General features: G+C 50.9%; 1 protein-coding gene across 2 annotated transcripts; it reads left to right on the forward strand.

Annotated features, from left to right (window-relative positions):
- The first annotated feature begins 70 nt into the window (after nt 1-70).
- On the forward strand, nt 71-9,536 carry Mmab (metabolism of cobalamin associated B). Of its 2 annotated transcripts, none has more exons than XM_090320303.1 (9): nt 71-246; nt 1,821-1,882; nt 3,871-3,964; nt 5,163-5,220; nt 6,757-6,829; nt 7,029-7,126; nt 7,590-7,654; nt 8,570-8,624; nt 9,185-9,271. In XM_090320303.1, exons 1-8 carry the CDS (start codon nt 131-133, stop codon nt 8,595-8,597), a joined length of 594 nt encoding a protein of 197 aa, XP_090176429.1. In that variant the 5' UTR covers nt 71-130; the 3' UTR covers nt 8,598-8,624; nt 9,185-9,271. The 2 variants fall into 2 exon arrangements, with proteins under 2 accessions (XP_090176429.1, XP_090176428.1); XM_090320302.1 differs by having other exon boundaries at nt 74-246; nt 8,565-8,624; nt 9,185-9,536.
- Nucleotides 9,537-16,002: the final 6,466 nt, after the last annotated feature.

The following is a 16,002-nucleotide window of genomic DNA, read 5'->3' on the forward strand; positions in this document are numbered from 1 at the left end:
CCCTGGTGCGAGAGCCACGAACCAATGGGAAATGAGAACGGAGCGGTGGCGCGGCCGGTGGTGGGTGGAGTCACCCTGGGGTCTTGGACGGAAGCCCGGCGGGTTCAACCCCAGGCGCCTTGCCCTTCGCATGGCTGTGTCAGTCCTAGGGGGCCGCCTTGGCCTGCGCGGCTACCTCGGCGCTAGTAGGCGACTATGTCCCCGTTACCGGAGCAGCGCCCCTGCGGGCGAGGAAGACGGGGACAGGTGAGTATCCGGCAGGGAGGGAACTCGAGAGCACCTGCTGTGAGTTCCGGTACGGTCACACGGGTGACGTCCCCGGATGCTCTGACGTCACCGCGGGCACCGTGCGATCCGGAGAGCCGGGTTTCACCCGGACTCGCCCCGTCGTCCTCAGCCCGGGCCAGGGCGCAGCCCGGGGGGGCCTCCAGCTCGGGTTTTAACCAGTAATCCTTCCCCCAAACAGCTGATGCTCCGTGAACACACACAGCCCGAGGTGACGGACAGGAGGTGTTGGGCACGGTCTCTATGACTTGGCCCTCAGACCTCGGGCCCTGGAGACGGCCCTGAATTAATAATGGAGGGTTACATTTCCCACCCCTCAGTGTAACTCTCGGAATAACTTTGTAATGTCACTCTACTATGTACAGCTATTTAGTCAAGTTATAGGTTGCTATTTGGAGATGCCAATTTGAGGGGAATTGGGGGGGGGAAGGGGATGTTGCTCAGTAACAGAGCATTTGCCTAGCAGACTGGGTTGGGGGGGGGTGGGCATAATGCCCACCATTGTAAATAATACGTTTTAATGGGGGTTGGCAGCCCACAGATGTAATCCTAGATATTCAAGAGGCTACTATATGGAGGACTATCATTTGAAGCCAGGCAGGGCAGATGTCTCCAAAATTCCATCTCCAAAATAGCCAGCAAAAAGCGGGCTCCAGTGATCAAGACCATCAGCTAAGCCCCAGCCTACCAGCTAGGAGGCTCTGAGTTTTAACCGCAAAACTGTTTTAAGAAAATGCCAAGGTGGGGGGAGGGAAAGTGGTAGAAAAACATGGGAAGGAGTAACCATGTTCATGTTCCAGAAGTAATGTAATCACTGCCTCATGAATGCAACTGTAACCCCTCTAGACATCACCCTGACAATAAAATTTTTAAAAAAGAAAGAAGATACCAGTGCTCAAACTCTGTTTTTCAAGTCTTTGGTTTTGTTTCTGCTTTTATTTCTTTCATTGCTGAGTGCACTTTGAAGACTTGTAGAATGGAAGTGGCCTGGTTTTCTGGCCCTGACTTGGTGATAAAGAGCCAGAATTGGGAGGATTGGAGGCAAAAGTTAGAGGAGGATTGAGGTCACAGTTTGGGGTCTGAAGTGGGACATTTCTGGTCATAAATCTCAGCTCTACCTCTTCCTCCCTGGGTGACCTCAGAAGATGGGTCACAGCAGTCGTGAACTTAAAGGTAGCTCCTATTTTTGTGACTCTCCAGGGCTGATTCCAGGAGAGAATGCATGTGGTACACTGTGGTGCAAGGAAAGAGATTGATCTCTTCTTTCACCAAATATTTATTGAGCATTTACATTGAGCAATGCACGCTATCAGTTACTCTGCAGATAGAGATGAGGGCAAGACACAGAGTTTGCCTGCCTGCAACTTGCAAGTAGAGGGTTTGGAGAGGAAAGGTATCCACACAAGATTTCCATTCAAGAAGTGTGGGGTAAAGGCTGCAATCAGAGTTGTAAGCAGCAAGCTGATACCCACTGATGGAAGTTCCCTGCATAAGCCATCCCCACTTACTATCTCTTCATATCTGCTTCTCCTTAGGCCACAGCCTTCCTCAAAGACACCCAAGATCCCCAAGATTTACACCAAAACAGGAGACAAAGGTAGGATGGGGACAGATGAAAAATGCAATTAAAAAACAGGTGACAGGGCCAGGATTTTGGCCTAGTGGCTGAGTGCTTGCCTAGCATGCACAAAGAGCCAGGTTCGATTCCTCAGTACCACATACATAGAAAAAAAAACTAGAAGTGGTGCTGTGACTCAAGTGGTAGAGCTCTAGCCTTGAGAAAGCCCAAGGACAGTGCTCAGGCCCCGAGTTTAAGTTGACAGCCAAGTGCCGGTGACTCAAGCCTGTAATCCTAGCTACTCAGAAGCTGAGATCTGAGAATCGTGGTTCAGAACCAGCCTGGGAAGGAAAATATGAGACCCTAATCTCCAGATAACCACCAAAAAAGCCAAAAGTGGAAGTGTAGCTCAAGTGATAGAGCACCAGGCATGTGAAATAAAGCTTAGGGACAGCACTGAGTCCCTGAGATCAAGCCCCTTTACCAGCACAACACAAAACAAATAAAAAACTGACACAAGAAGAACCTACTGTCAACTACATAGCAAGACCCTGTCTCAAAAAAAAAAAAAAAGTTCATTTAAAGTCATTTATTTGCTACCATGACAACCAAAGGATATACACAGGGATAACCAATGTTGGGTATGGCATTTAGCCAAATCCCTCCAGGGACACCTGTATTCAAAATGGTTAGAGCCATTGGCTGATGGCTTCCTGAATGGCCCAACCTTGAACTAGGAATGGTTCTGTAGGAAGGTGCTGGATTAATTATAGGCTTCATGGAAGTGGGGCTTTGCTGTGGCTTCGACACTGCCCTGAAACAGGGCTGATTCAGTATTTGGGTGCTGTGATCAGTCTTGTGTACATTGTAGGAATGGCCCTGGCTAAAGCACAGTGGGTAAAGCCGTAGCTGTCACTCACATTAAGCAGGAATGAGACTGAGATCCTGGCCCAGGCTTCACGACTCACTGGCCTGGCTTGGTCTTGATTTATCACAGGGCAGCTCCTCGGATAGTTTTCTATGAAATGTTTGCGTTCAACAGAAAACCACAGCCTACCTATGAGTGCCAGGCCAGGACCTGGCAATATCAGTCTGCTTGGTAGTACCAGGCACCACAAACGATGATGTAGGCTGAGGAAGAACCTAAATGTGTGTGTGTAACACAACACACGGGCTTTTTTTTTTTTTTTTTTTTTTGCCAGTTTTGGGGCTTGAACTCAGGGCCTGAGCACTGTTCCTGAGTTTCTTTTGCTCAAGGCCAGCACTCTACCACTTGAACCACAGTGCCCTTATGGCTTTTTCTGTTTATGTGGTAGTGAAGAATCAAACCCAGGGCTTGATGCATGCTAGGCAAGCACTCTACCACCAAGCCACCTTCCCAGCCCACAGGCTTTGGTTTTTAGCAGGATAGACTACTATACAGGATTACAGGATTCTTTTGGGGGAGTAGGGAGTCAATCAGTGTTTATTTATTTTGAGAATGCTGGAGATTAAAACTAGGGCTAGACAGAATAAGGGTGTGTCAGTCCATATATCTCATAAGTGTGTACCTTTACCATTGCACTTTTTTTTTTTTTTTTTTTTTTTTTTTTTGCCAGTCCTGGGCTTGGACTCAGGGTCTGAGCCCTATCCTTGTGTTCTTTTTTCTCAAGGTTAGAGCTCTACCACTTGAGCCTCAGCACCATTTCTGGCTTTTTTCTGTGTATGTGGTACTGGAGAATCGAACCTGGGTCTTCTAGCATGCTAGGCAAGCACTCTACCACTAGGTCAAACTCCCAGCCCCCATTGCACTTTCTTGTTATACTTCAGGTTGAAAGTTTTTTTGTGTGTATTTTGGCCGGGGGGGGGGGGGGGCGGGTTGGGGGTTGAACTCAGGACCTCGTATTTCCTAGGTAGGTGTTTTAACCATTTGAACCACTCATATGCCTGAAACCAACCTTTCTTCCTTCCTTCCTTGCTTCCTTGCTTCCTTCCTTCCTTCCTTCCATAGTATATCAGGAAAAAAAAAAAAAAATGTCTTTCTGCAGGGTTTTCCAGCACCTTCACGGGAGAAAGGAGACGCAAAGACGACCAAGTATTTGAAGCTGTGGGAACTACAGATGAATTAAGCTCAGCTATTGGGTAAGGGACAGCGAGTTGGCCTCAAAGTTGAGCCTTAACCACAGGGCACCAGTGAATGTCATCCCGTTGAAGCTTTCAAGAGTACGGGGCCATCCTGGAAGTTGTCCACGTTGCATGGTGGGAAGCTGTCAGCTTGGCAGAGCTGCACACCATTGCCTCCCCTGCCTTCTATTCTTGCCTGCTCCCTCCGGCCAGCACGTGTCCCTTTCTGTGGTCCCAGGAAGCTACCTACCTCCTCCATCCCTGGTCCTCTCACTTTCCAGGTGAATATGTATGCCACCCAAGAAAGAGGGATGTTAATAGGACACAGTGTGTGTTGCTTTGTAAATCAGCAAAGGTTTACAAGGATGACCCCCCAAACTAGTGTGGATGTTCCTGTGCATGCTGTGTTGATGACAACTCCACGCCTTCCTTTAAAGCCTGCCTTGAATAAGAGGTTGGCGGTGTCTCTCCTCCACAGGGCTTTCACTCTGTGATCCAGGCTGGCACACTCGCCTGGGTAAGGTCCTGGTGAAGCTCATACTGGCGCTTAAAGCTTCCCAGGAAGTAACCTGGTACTTAGAGCTTACCAGGCAGAGCCAGTAGTCACATAGTACGCCTGACACCAGAAAGGAGGGGGACGGGGGGATAGCACATGCCAAGAACTTCGTGGTTCTAGGGGCATGAGAATAAACCAGGTTCAAATTCTGACCCTCTTGCCCACCAGCTGTGTGATGTCTCTGAGCCTCAGTTGACTATTCAGCCAAACAGTCACAGAAACATTATTCATCTCTGTTCTTGTGAGGATCTAATGAGATAAATCTGTGTGTGTGTGTGTGTGTGTGTGTGTGTGCGTGTGTGCGCGCGCGCGCATGCGCGCATGTGCACATATGTCCCTTACCCTCTCCTTCCAGGACCTGCTCAGGTAATAGTAATGTTAGTTGTTGCCATTGTCAAGCTAATGTCCACATTCCTGGCCATCAGATCTCAGTGGTGGATAGACCAGATGACATATATATATATATATATATATATATATATATATATATATATACACTCCCCCCCAGGGCAGAGGGGTGGGGAAACACAGTTTGCCAGCAGGGATAGATTGCAGGCCTGTGAGAAAAGGATGGCCATAACCGTTGTCAATGGACCTTTTGTCTCACAGAACTAGAGTAGAAGCAAATGCGTTCTCCTTCATTTTCCTTCTTCCTCGTAGGTTTGCCATGGAATTGATCACAGAAAAGGGCCATGCCTGTGCTGAGGAGCTGGAGAACGTAAGTGGCGCGGTCTCACTCCGAGATGGAGGTCTTCATCCTGAGGGGCTGGTGGCCACATTTCCATTTATAATCTCACTGTGGCTTCCTCTGGTCACTGGGGGCCAGTCACTCTCACGAGAGAGGCCTGAGGACGGTACAGAGTAAGGGGAGGATAAAAGAGAGTTATCATCAGCCAGGGCCTTCGGCAGTAGGGGGAAGGTTTTGTGTGGTACCTCTGGGGTAGGCTTCTCACTGGCAGCTGTGGATGCATGCCGGGGCCAGCCGGCAGCAAACCAGGGTTCGCAGATTGGGGTTCCTGAAATAAGGGGCAAGGACTAGGAAGAAATAGAAGAGAGACAGACACACGGGGTCCGGGATGTCTGCAGTCCAGGTAAAGACTGCCGGGTTTATTTTCCACTCCAGCTTCTTCCCTTCTTGAGACCCAGGGAACTTCCAGGTGTTACATTCATATGGTAAATCTCAGGTCATTTAAACAGAATAAGGCCAGAAAGCAATAAGACAATAAAGCCATTGTCTGATGCAAATCAAGGTACAGTTTGATTCCACTCTGGCTCCCAACAGATGCAGATCAGAGGTTAGACATCCTACAAGGCACACGCAGCCCCTCTCAATAAAGAATAACCCAAAAGGCAGTAGCACCAAACTAGGAAACTCAGCCACCCTCAGCCCACAGGATTCCAGCCCACAGGGGCCTGTGTCCTGGAAGCACAGGGGCCTCTGCGGGGATGCCATCCCAGAATGCTTTAGGGTATGCCTACGGGGATGCCATCCCAGAATGCTTTAGGGTATGCCTACGGGGATGCCATCCCAGAATGCTTTAGGGTATGCCTACGGGGATGCCATCCCAGAATGCTTTAGGGTATGCCTACGGGGATGCCATCCCAGAATGCTTTAGGGTATGCCTACGGGGATGCCATCCCAGAATGCTTTAGGGTATGCCTAAACCATCCATCTATGCATTGACCCAAGTCTAAAAGCGGTCCAGATGGCACTGGGTGTCTCTCATCTGTAATCCCAGCTACCTCGGAGGCTGAGATCTGAGGATCACGGTTCAAAGCCTCAGCAAAAAAGTCTGTGAAACTCTTATCTCTACTAAACTACCAAAAAAAAAGTTGGAAGTGGAGCTGTGACTAAACTGGTAGAGAGCTAGCTTTGAGCATGAAAGCTCAGAGACAGCACCTTGGCCCAGAGTTCAAAGCAGCACAAATATAAAATAAAATAGAACTGGTCCCGATGGGAACCCAGTTGGATTCTGCTCCCAGAACTCCCCCCTCCCCACCACGTCCAAAGCGTCTGAGTCCCTGGACTTTACAGTGCACTGTAACATCTGGTCATAACACACTGGAAAACCAAGGCTCTCGGGTTAGAGAGAAGCAGGAAGCTCACAAGGAAGGCCCAGGTGTAAGGGAGCTGGGGGCTGGGTGGGTTGTGAAGACACGGTGTGCCTCACAGGGGACACCCCTAGTGGAGAATCCACCCTTTCTACTCCTGCCACGAGTAGCCAGCCTTCCCTCTTGCGCTTGCTCTCCCCAGATCCAGTGCACGCTGCAGGACGTGGGCTCTGCCCTGGCCACGCCATACTCGTCGGCTCGTGAGGCCCACTTAAGTAATCTGAACCTGCTGGGGGGTGCAGAGGGCACTTGTGTGGGGGAACCCCCTTGGTGTTGCCCCTGGGCTGACTTGGGCGGGAGGCACTCTCAGCAGCTGGAAGCCACTGGGTGGGGAGGGGGGAGCAGAAATGATGCTGGGTGTCCCACTCGTGGTGGGCATGGCCTCACGGCTGCTTCCTTGTGCTGATTCCTCAGAGCGAGTGACCTTCGAGGCAAGCCGCATCCTAGAGCTGGAGCAGTGGATCGACAAGTACACCAGCCAGCTGCCCCCTCTCACGGCTTTTATTCTGCCAGTATGCCATCCCAGCATCCTCCACTGGGAAGGGAAGGGGGTGCAGGCCCCGTGTACAGGCACAGCCCCTGGACTCTAGCTTTAACAGAACAGGGGGTCCGGAATGTGGCTTAGTAGTAGAGTGCTTACATGGCATGCATGAAGCCCTGGGTTCAATTTCCCCAGTACCACATAAACAAAAAAGCTGGAATTGGCACTGTGGCCCAAGTGATAGTGTGCTAGCTTTGAGCAAAAGAAACTCAGGGACAGAGCCCAGGCCCTGACTTCAAGCTCCAGAACTGGCAAGGAAAGAAAGAAAAAGAGAGAGAAAGCGGGGGAGAGAAGAAGGACAGGCCCCATGTCCCTCCCCAGTAGCCCTGGACAGCACTCTCCCAGTGGAGGGCAGGCCTGGATCTCTAGGAACTTTCTGCAGCCTGAACACTCACCCTTCCTGCCCAACCAGCACCTGCTTGCTTCTCTTTCAGTCTGGAGGCAAGAGCAGTGCGGCCCTGCATTTCTGCCGAGCCGTGTGCCGCCGTGCTGAGCGATGGTAAGACCATGCAGCAGAGTGAAGAGATGTCTTCCAGAGGTGACATCATGGTATAGCCCATCTGTGCCCAACCCTGAGCTCTTCCTATAACATAAAGGCTTTGTCCTTGCACAAAACTCTTAGGCCCAGACAGAGCCTAAGGCATGTCCTGGGTATTGGAACTTGGGCTTCAGAAAAAAGAAATGTTTCTTGTTTACAGTCATCCACATTGGCAGGGCCCAGTGGCCTTCCAAAGGGCTGGGCTGAGCCTGGGGTGGTCCTCAGTGGGCCAGACGAAGCCCCCACCTGACCCAGGGGCAGACTGTCAGAGCAGGCCATGTGCAGCTGTGGGTTACTCCTGCATGAAGACTGGCAGCGCATGAAGGAGAGTGAGGCGCCTGGGAGGCAGTCCTGCCGGGCACCTGCCCTGGCCACTAGCCAGTTGTGTAGCCTGGATGGGGAGGAGAATCCTGAGGCTCAGTCTAGAGAACCATTTTCTTGTGGGCTCAGACAGGTCCTGCATGAAGAGCCTGCCAGGACCTTGCCATACACTGGTGCTTGGCTGGTTCAGTCCATAACTTGAGCATGCACACATGAGCCGTTGTGGACCCCTGAGCTCTCCCCTGACAGTGCTCTGAGTCACCGCTTACAACTGGGAGGGCTGGGGAGGCTGGAGACTGGCCACCCCCCACCCCGCCAGACCCAATGGAGTTCAGCAGGCTGTCCCCTCATCTCCCCACTCCACCCTCCATCCATCCTTGGCAAGGCTGCAGGGCATTTGTCCAAGGATGGGTGAATGATGGGGGGGGCTGGGCGGGTTCCATCCTTTGCATGGGTTTGTACCGTGGAGGACAAGCGCTATCCAGTTGGGAAATACTGACTGGGACATGGACCCCAGGTCCTGCCGTGTGACCTGACTTTCTTTTCCCAGTGTAGTGCCTCTAGTCCAGATGGGGGAAACTGATGCAAACGTGGCCAAGTTCTTAAACAGGTACTCCCAGGGGTGTGGCAGTAAATCTTAACTGGGGAACGGTGCCAGGGCTGCCCCTCCCTGCTTCCCATCCCCCCCAGCACGGTGCCAGGCTCAGGGAAGACCGCTGTATGGTCTTGCTGTGAGGTGAAGGCCCCGGTGGGAGATGACTCTAGTCACAAGGACAGGGTGACAGGCAGGGGCCCTGAGGGAGGCCACCTGGGCACCTTGGGGAGGCACCTTCCGGGTATCTTGAAAGTCTCCCATTGCTGAAAAGGCTCAGGGCAGCAGTGGCTCCGCAAGGCCAGCTCAGGAGAGGTTTGGGGGAGTCACATGTCGGGGCAGTGTCTGCACAGACATTTGGTTGTCATGACTGGGTGTTGAGGAGTGTTGTTGGCATCTAGTGGGTAGAGATTGGGGTGCCCCCAAAAGTGATCCCAACTGTTTCGAGCCTGTTAGTGCCTCTCCTCATACAGACTCTCCTGGGCGTGGGGTTTGCACCTGAAAGGGTGATAGGAGCAGAACCCAGGTAGCACAAGCTAACTTAGTTCAGATTCTTTCTTTGCTTCTCTGCCCTCCAGGCTCAGCGATTATCTCTTCACCCTAGCCAGATATACAGCCATGAAGGAGGGCAACCAAGAGAAAATATACAAGAAGAGGGACTGAGTCTGACTCAGGGGTGATTTGCAGGCCCTGTGTGGTGACCACTATGACCTCTGCCCTCTTGGGGCTTGAAGAGCTCGCTCCCAGGGGTGCAGGTCCAGCTTTGCCTCATCCCCTGCCCTTCCCACAAGGGAAGTTCCTACCTAACCTCCCCAGCCTGCCCTGCATCTCTGAAACTAAGATCAACTCAGTGTTAACAGAAGAGACCAGCAAGATGGCTGTGAGGGAAAGGAGCTGTGTAGAAGGAAGAATAAAAGTGGGAAGGAATCAGTGTGTGTGTGTGTGTGTGTGTGTGTGTGTGTGTGTGTGTGTGTGTGTGTAGGGGGAGAGAGGGGATGATGCATTCAAGCATGAACCCCCTCCCTCTGCCAGCTTGCATTGTTCAAGATGGTGCTGAGGCTCTTGGAAGTGAAAGTGTGATTTACTTGTGTCAGTGGTACTTTCAATGTCGCATTGACAAAGGGGAAGCAGGCAGGATTGGGAAGTTTGGTGGTCTCTGAGCTACCCATCACTGCCACAGGGTGGGGAAGGGTTGTTTCAGAGCCATGGTCTCCGCAGCGCTGGCCTTGGATTGCAACGTAGAGGTGTGACCTGGAGAACCCCCTTTAACACGGTGGGGGAGGCCAGTTTACTGCAGAAGTGAGGTCACAGGTGGCGGCCAGGCTGTCACGGACAGACTTTGTGCGATGTGTTACTCCACTGTCACTGCCACCCCCTCTGCAGCCCAACACCATCACCAGTGCCAGCTGTGTCCTTGGACAGATGTGTATTTATGAAGGGCAGAGAGGCCGCCCAGAGAACCAAAGGATTCTCCCTTGCTCACTGCTGATGGTGACTGGGAAAGGGCAGACTCATGCCACTGTCAGGGCTTACCTGCTGGCAATCCTTTATTTATTAAGCTCCTATTTAACAGCAGGCTCCCTGCAAGCCATGCCAGGCTTGTCTCTGCTGCCATCTTCCTGGGTGGCAAATGAGCAAATGTTAGGCGTCAGCCACAGGCACAAACCTCACGGTTCACCCACTACCTGTGTAAGCAGAACATGTCTATTAGTAAGTCTGCAGATTAGGGGTGCAGAGGACGAGATGCAGGTACCCGACAGGGAGGAAAAGTCCCGGGAGGTCCTGTCCACTGCCACATGGTGAAAGGGATGTATGTAAGGCAGATGTTCAGCAGGACTGGAAACCGAAAGAGCAGCTCAGAGCACTTAACTGCTATGCAGTTTCTCCAGGCCAGCCAGGAAGGCAGATAGCCCAGAGCGTGTCGCTATGGCTCAGCTGTGCCCACAGAAGCCCCCAAGGCCGGGCTTCAGCAAGATGTATGTGAGAAACAGCAGTGTACACTTGTAGTCGTAGAAAAGATCAGGTGTGTGTGTGTGCAACGCCCTTCTGGTCTTTCCTGCATGGCTGTCACAGGCTGGAACTCAGCATTCAGGTTCCACCAGCCAAGCTTTGCTCTGGAGAACATCCAGATGCAGGGGTTTCTGTGCCACCAGGCTGGTTAGAATGGCACTGGCATGGGTGACACAGAGGGTAGGCTGCTCTTCTGTACTGCCATAGCACAGCCCCAGGCAAAAGGGAAAGTGTCCTCCTAAATACACTGGTCAATGCATCTGCCTGTATCTTGAGCCAAGTGAGAATAATATGGACTAAAGTCCTAGAGTTAACACACGAGCTCTGGAAATTCTCATGACTCGTTCTTTGTTCATTCATACTCGAATGCAGGACTGCAAAACAAAGAGCAGGCTGTGTTTACGTACACGGTGACACAGGTCATAGCATACATAGATCTGTGTGTGTGTGTGTGTGTGTGTGTGCGTGTGTAATTTGACTTGAAAATGACATGATAATTGGCATGAAAAACTAGAAGGTATTGCACGAAAGCATCTCATCTTGACAACTGGAGGACTGAGTTTTTCACACTCCTTGTACCTTTTGCACCCCTCTAAAAAATGTTCCCTTAAAAGTGCTCCCAGGAAGAGTGTGTGGCAGCGTCATCCCAAGAAACCCCCAGCAGTGGTGTCAGCCAGCACTGCAAAAGGGCCCAGTGCCAAGTGCATCCCCTGATTCCATCAGAACCCCACAGCAGCTGTGGAGGAGGAGCGGACACTGTTCTGCAGGTGGGGAAACTGAGGCCCAGAGGGCTTGGCCTGAGATTTGATCTCATGATTCAGGGCCCAATGCTCCTTAACCCCCTTCCCCCCAACTTGATAACTTTTTTTTTCTTTTTCCAGTCCTGGAACTTGAACTCAGGTCCTGGGCACTGTCCCTGAGCTTCGTTTGCTCCAGACTAGAGCTCCACTACCGGAGGCCCAGCTCCACTTCTGGCTTTTTGGAGATAAGAGTCTCATGGACTTTCTTGCCCAGACTGACTTCAAACCATACAATCCTCAGATCTCAGCCTCTGGCTAGGATAACAGGCGTGAGCCACCCGTGCCCAGCCACTCGACGGCCTTTTAATCATCACCTAGGCTGCTGTAAACAATGCCAGACACTAATAGCTCCTTCGGCCTCATTTCTCAACCTAGTTTCCCTTAACTGATACTTCATGGCTATTGTTAATGTGCATTTTTCATGGTGCAATTTCCATAGCCCGATCTTGTAACAACCCCCAATGACAAACGTCCCAATTCTGCATCTCCTGTCAGCGACAATGTCACCCCTGTCTCCTCCCTGACACCTTCCAGTTTTATGACCACCCCATCTCAGAGATGGCCACTGAACCTTTAAGAACCTACACACATTTCAAGTTTAATTGAATAAAATTCTTTGTATAATAAATTCTTTGTATAATAAATTCCACCTGAATGCTACATCAATCAGGGCCGGGAAGGATTTGTGGCTCATCCTTCCCGCGTGACAGGACTTGAGGATTTCGCTGGCAACGCTGGACCCAAGCTGGCCCTCCCTTGATTGCAGAGAGAAATAAATTCTCCTTTGCAGTGCATCTGAGGTGCAGTTTTCATTTGCCTTGTCTCCTGGCTTCTCTGTTCTAAGAGAAGATGGGATTGAAAACTCCAAGAAAGCAAGCTGGGTGCCCCTACCCCCAATCCTAGTGACTCAGGAAGCTGAGGGCTGAGGAAACCAGCCTGGCCCTGAAAGTCTGTGAGATGCTATTGCCAGTGAACTAACAAAAAGCTGGAAGTGGAGTTGTGGCTCAGGTAGTAGAGTGCCAGCCTTGAGCAAAATTTAAACAGAATGTATTTGCTCACTCTTCACCCCTCCCTTTCTGCACCTCCTCCCCATTTTATACCCCCCCAAAGATAAAGAAAACACTCAAAAGCAAAAACAAACACCACCACCACCATCACCAACAAAAACCCTATGCTTTCATTTGCTGGAATTCATTTCCATTAGTAATATTTTAAATGTTCAGAGACGTTATATCTCTTTTTTTTTTTTCTCCTTTAAACTTTAGGACCTCTGGGCCTGGGCATGATCCCAGGGCTTTTTGCTCACGGCTAACATTCTACCACTTGACCCAGAGTGCCACTTACCGTATTTTTTTCCCCTGTGATTTAATTGCAGATAAAACTGTCACAGACTTTCCTGCCCAGTCAGGCTTCAAACCACAGTCCTCAGATCTCAGCCTCCTGAATAGCTGGGATTACAGGTGGGAGTCAGAAGGCCCCAGTGACATTACATCTCCTTATGGTGATCCCCATCAAGCCAGTCTTTCGGTCAGCAACAGCAGAGCCCAGACAAGAACCTTGCTCCTCACATTCCCTTGAGATGAACGTCTGAGCCAGGCAACAGACAAGAGTGTCCTAGACAACTAAGCGGGAAGGCTGTGTTCTCTCAGAGAGAAAAATGAGTGTACTATCAACCCAGGAAGCTCCAGTTCAGGTGCCAATTCAGGGTGGCACAGGGGCAAGGGCACTCGAGGGAACTGACTGAATGAATGGACCCAGGAGAAAGAGGATCTAAGGTGACCTCTCTCCACACACGGGGTGGGGGGGGGGTCCTAGAAACACCCAGGGTCTGCTCCCAAACCTCGTGGCCACGTGCAATGCCACAACCCTGCCCCGGCTAGCAGGGGCCTTTATTTATGATCACCTTGGAAGGGTCGAGCAGACATATGTTGCTAAGGGTCGTTTATTCTGGTTTATAAAATTTATGGCTTCACCTCGATTACACACTGTCAAAACGGGAACGCTCGGGCCCCAAAGCCTCTTGCCGCCTGACTGCCTCAGACGTGCGTACATCTGTTAACTCCGTGGGAGCTGTACAGGGAAATAAGCTTTGCTATAACTCAGAAACTCACTGCCCCACCACGAGGTGTGAGCGGCAGGCCTTGAGTAGAGACGCGTGCATGGAGGAAGGGAGGACGGTGGAGGTTGTGCTCTTAGCAACCCTGCCCCAGCCACACCGCACACATTCAAGGTGCTCTGAGGGTGGGAGGGAAGAGATGGGCTTCATCTGGAAGTCCAGCTGTCGAATGCCAGCCGCTGGAGGGAGAGCTATGCCTGGGGCTCTCCACCTGGCCATGTGCTGAGGGCGGGGGAGGGGGAGATGCTGACTGCTCTGTGGGGGAAGAAGAAATGGAAATAAGGCTTCATAAGCTTCCAAGTCCATGCCCGAGCCTCTCTCGGGATAGGGCAGTGGTTAGAGCCACGAGGACTTTGTTCAATACAGTGTTGCTACCCCAAATCCCCAAGCTAGGGAGTAGTTAGTAATTAAATAAGTAAACATTTTTCCCCGAAGAGTGTGGAAGAAAACAGACACTGTTGGCTCATGGCTATCATCCTAGCTACTGGGGAAACTGAGATCTGAGGATCAAAGAGAATCCATAAGACCCTTATCTCCAATTAATCACCAGAAAACTGGAAGTGGGGCCTGGTGCAGTGGCTCACACCTGTAATCCTAGCCACTCAGGAGGATCTGAGGCTGAGGTCTGAGGATCGTGGTTCAAAGCCAGCCTGGGCACTAAAGACCCTGAGATTCTTATCTCCAATTAACCACTAGAAAACCAGAAGTGGCTCAAGGGGTAGGCTAGTGGTAGCCTTGAGCTGAATAGCACAGGGACAACACCCAGGCCCATGGGGTGGGGTGGTAGCCTTCAGTTGAAGAGCTCAGGAATAACACGCAAGCCCAGAGTCCAAGCTCCACGACTGACAAAAACAAACAAAACAAAAATTGGAAGTGGCTGTGTGGCTCAAAGTGGTAGGGCACTAAACCTTGTGCAAAAGCACTCAGGGACAGTGCCCAGGCCTTGAGTTCAAGTCCCAAGGCTGACAAAAAAGAAACGAAAAGAAAGTCTGGAAGAAGTATCAAGCGGTTCTTTCTACAGGATAATAATTATCAGCTAGTCAGAGAAGGAAAAAAAACCACCAAATGCTAGGTAAGGGATCACCTGAACTCTAAAAACATAGATGCATGTGTTTGCACACCACAGAGTTCACCTGCAAGTGTGGTGATTATGATTAGCATTTGCTTCCATTAGCTGCAGTTTCTTAGGTTTTCTGTAATGCATGTTGGTGTGGATTTGAGCAGAGATTGCCCGGAAAACAGACGTGAAGGAAAAGCTGGGGGTGGGGGGAGAGACTAGAAGCTTGTCCCCTGCCTATACTGACCGGCCCTCTACCCTTGAGATGGCTGAAGACACAGAGGGTCGTCCATGGAGAATGATGTCCCCCTCCCCACCCCTGGGGGTGCCCTAAGGTCACCAAAGCCTTTGGCCCCTTGAAGTCTGAAAACGTGAGTGACAGCTGGCTGGTGCCCAGCCTGGATGCACATAGAGCCATGGAGGAAGGATGGGAGAGGATCCTAGGCTCACTGGGGTACCCCTGCCAGGAAAGACCATCTCACTAAATGGACATCGGCAGACATCGCTCTGTTGGTGATGGACTCGAGCACTAGGATACACAGAGAACTTTTCCTCCTGATTGTCTCTCATGAGTTTTCATCCTGGAATACCACGCTAATGGACAAAGGAACACCCAGACAAGGTAGAGTGATGGGCCACTCGCTGTCAGTAAGCAAGCAGCCAGGGCCTAACTTCTGGATCAAAACCTAGCTTCCTTCCTCCTCTCTCTGTTCTGTTGAAAGCAAAAGAGGGTTTATGCCTCGGAAGGAAAATGAATGCCAGTTCCAAATGATTGTCACTGGAGAAGGAGCCTGAGGACCCAGCTGGGTTTAAGGGGAAGAAATTTGGTAATCCATTAGTAATGTCTGCCGTGGCCTCCGAGGGAGGCATGGTGTGGCTTTGATGGTTGTGGTTTCCTAGGACAACGTCCTCATTGATCTCAAAGAATGGAGACTTCAGAGGGAGATGTGGACTCTGAACTGCTTTGGGGAGAGGGGAAGAGAGGCAGTTTACCTTTCTAAACCAGCCCCTAAAATAGATGCCCCAGCCCCAAGGCTCTTCAAGAGAAATTTCTCAGAGATTTGAGCCAATGAGGCATCAGGGCCATAGATCTCCGAGAGCCAAATACTCACAAATCTGACTAATTAATCAGCACGGACGCGTTCAACCACCATCATTCAGTATCTTGAAATTACATTTCACATTAAATCATGCAAATTTAAAGATTAAAGACACGGAGAAATGGTGTGACACTGCCCCCCCCCCCTCCACTGGAGCCTCTGCCATTGCCGGTTTCTTCCAGCTGCCATTCCAGATGCCACTTCTCTGGGCTGCCTTGTCTCTCCATTCCCCAGAGTGCTGTTTGCAGCTGTATACCCAGCCAGTGCCTTCCTCCTGTGAGATGGCTGCCCTTAGGGTAAATATTAGAATGTA

Source organism: Megascapheus bottae, chromosome 28, assembly GCF_031878675.1.
Source record: "Megascapheus bottae isolate mThoBot1 chromosome 28, mThoBot2.hap1, whole genome shotgun sequence".
NCBI classification, from domain to species: Eukaryota; Metazoa; Chordata; class Mammalia; order Rodentia; family Geomyidae; genus Megascapheus; species Megascapheus bottae.

Bases quoted from the DNA above. Each gene is read 5' to 3' on its own strand.
- Mmab (XM_090320302.1), top strand. From the start codon at position 131: ATGGCTGTGTCAGTCCTAGGGGGCCGCCTTGGCCTGCGCGGCTACCTC. The intron at 1,883-3,870 runs GTAGGATGGGGA...GTCTTTCTGCAG, and splicing joins CACCAAAACAGGAGACAAAG to GGTTTTCCAGCACCTTCACG. The intron at 8,625-9,184 runs GTACTCCCAGGG...TCTGCCCTCCAG, and splicing joins GTGGCCAAGTTCTTAAACAG to GCTCAGCGATTATCTCTTCA.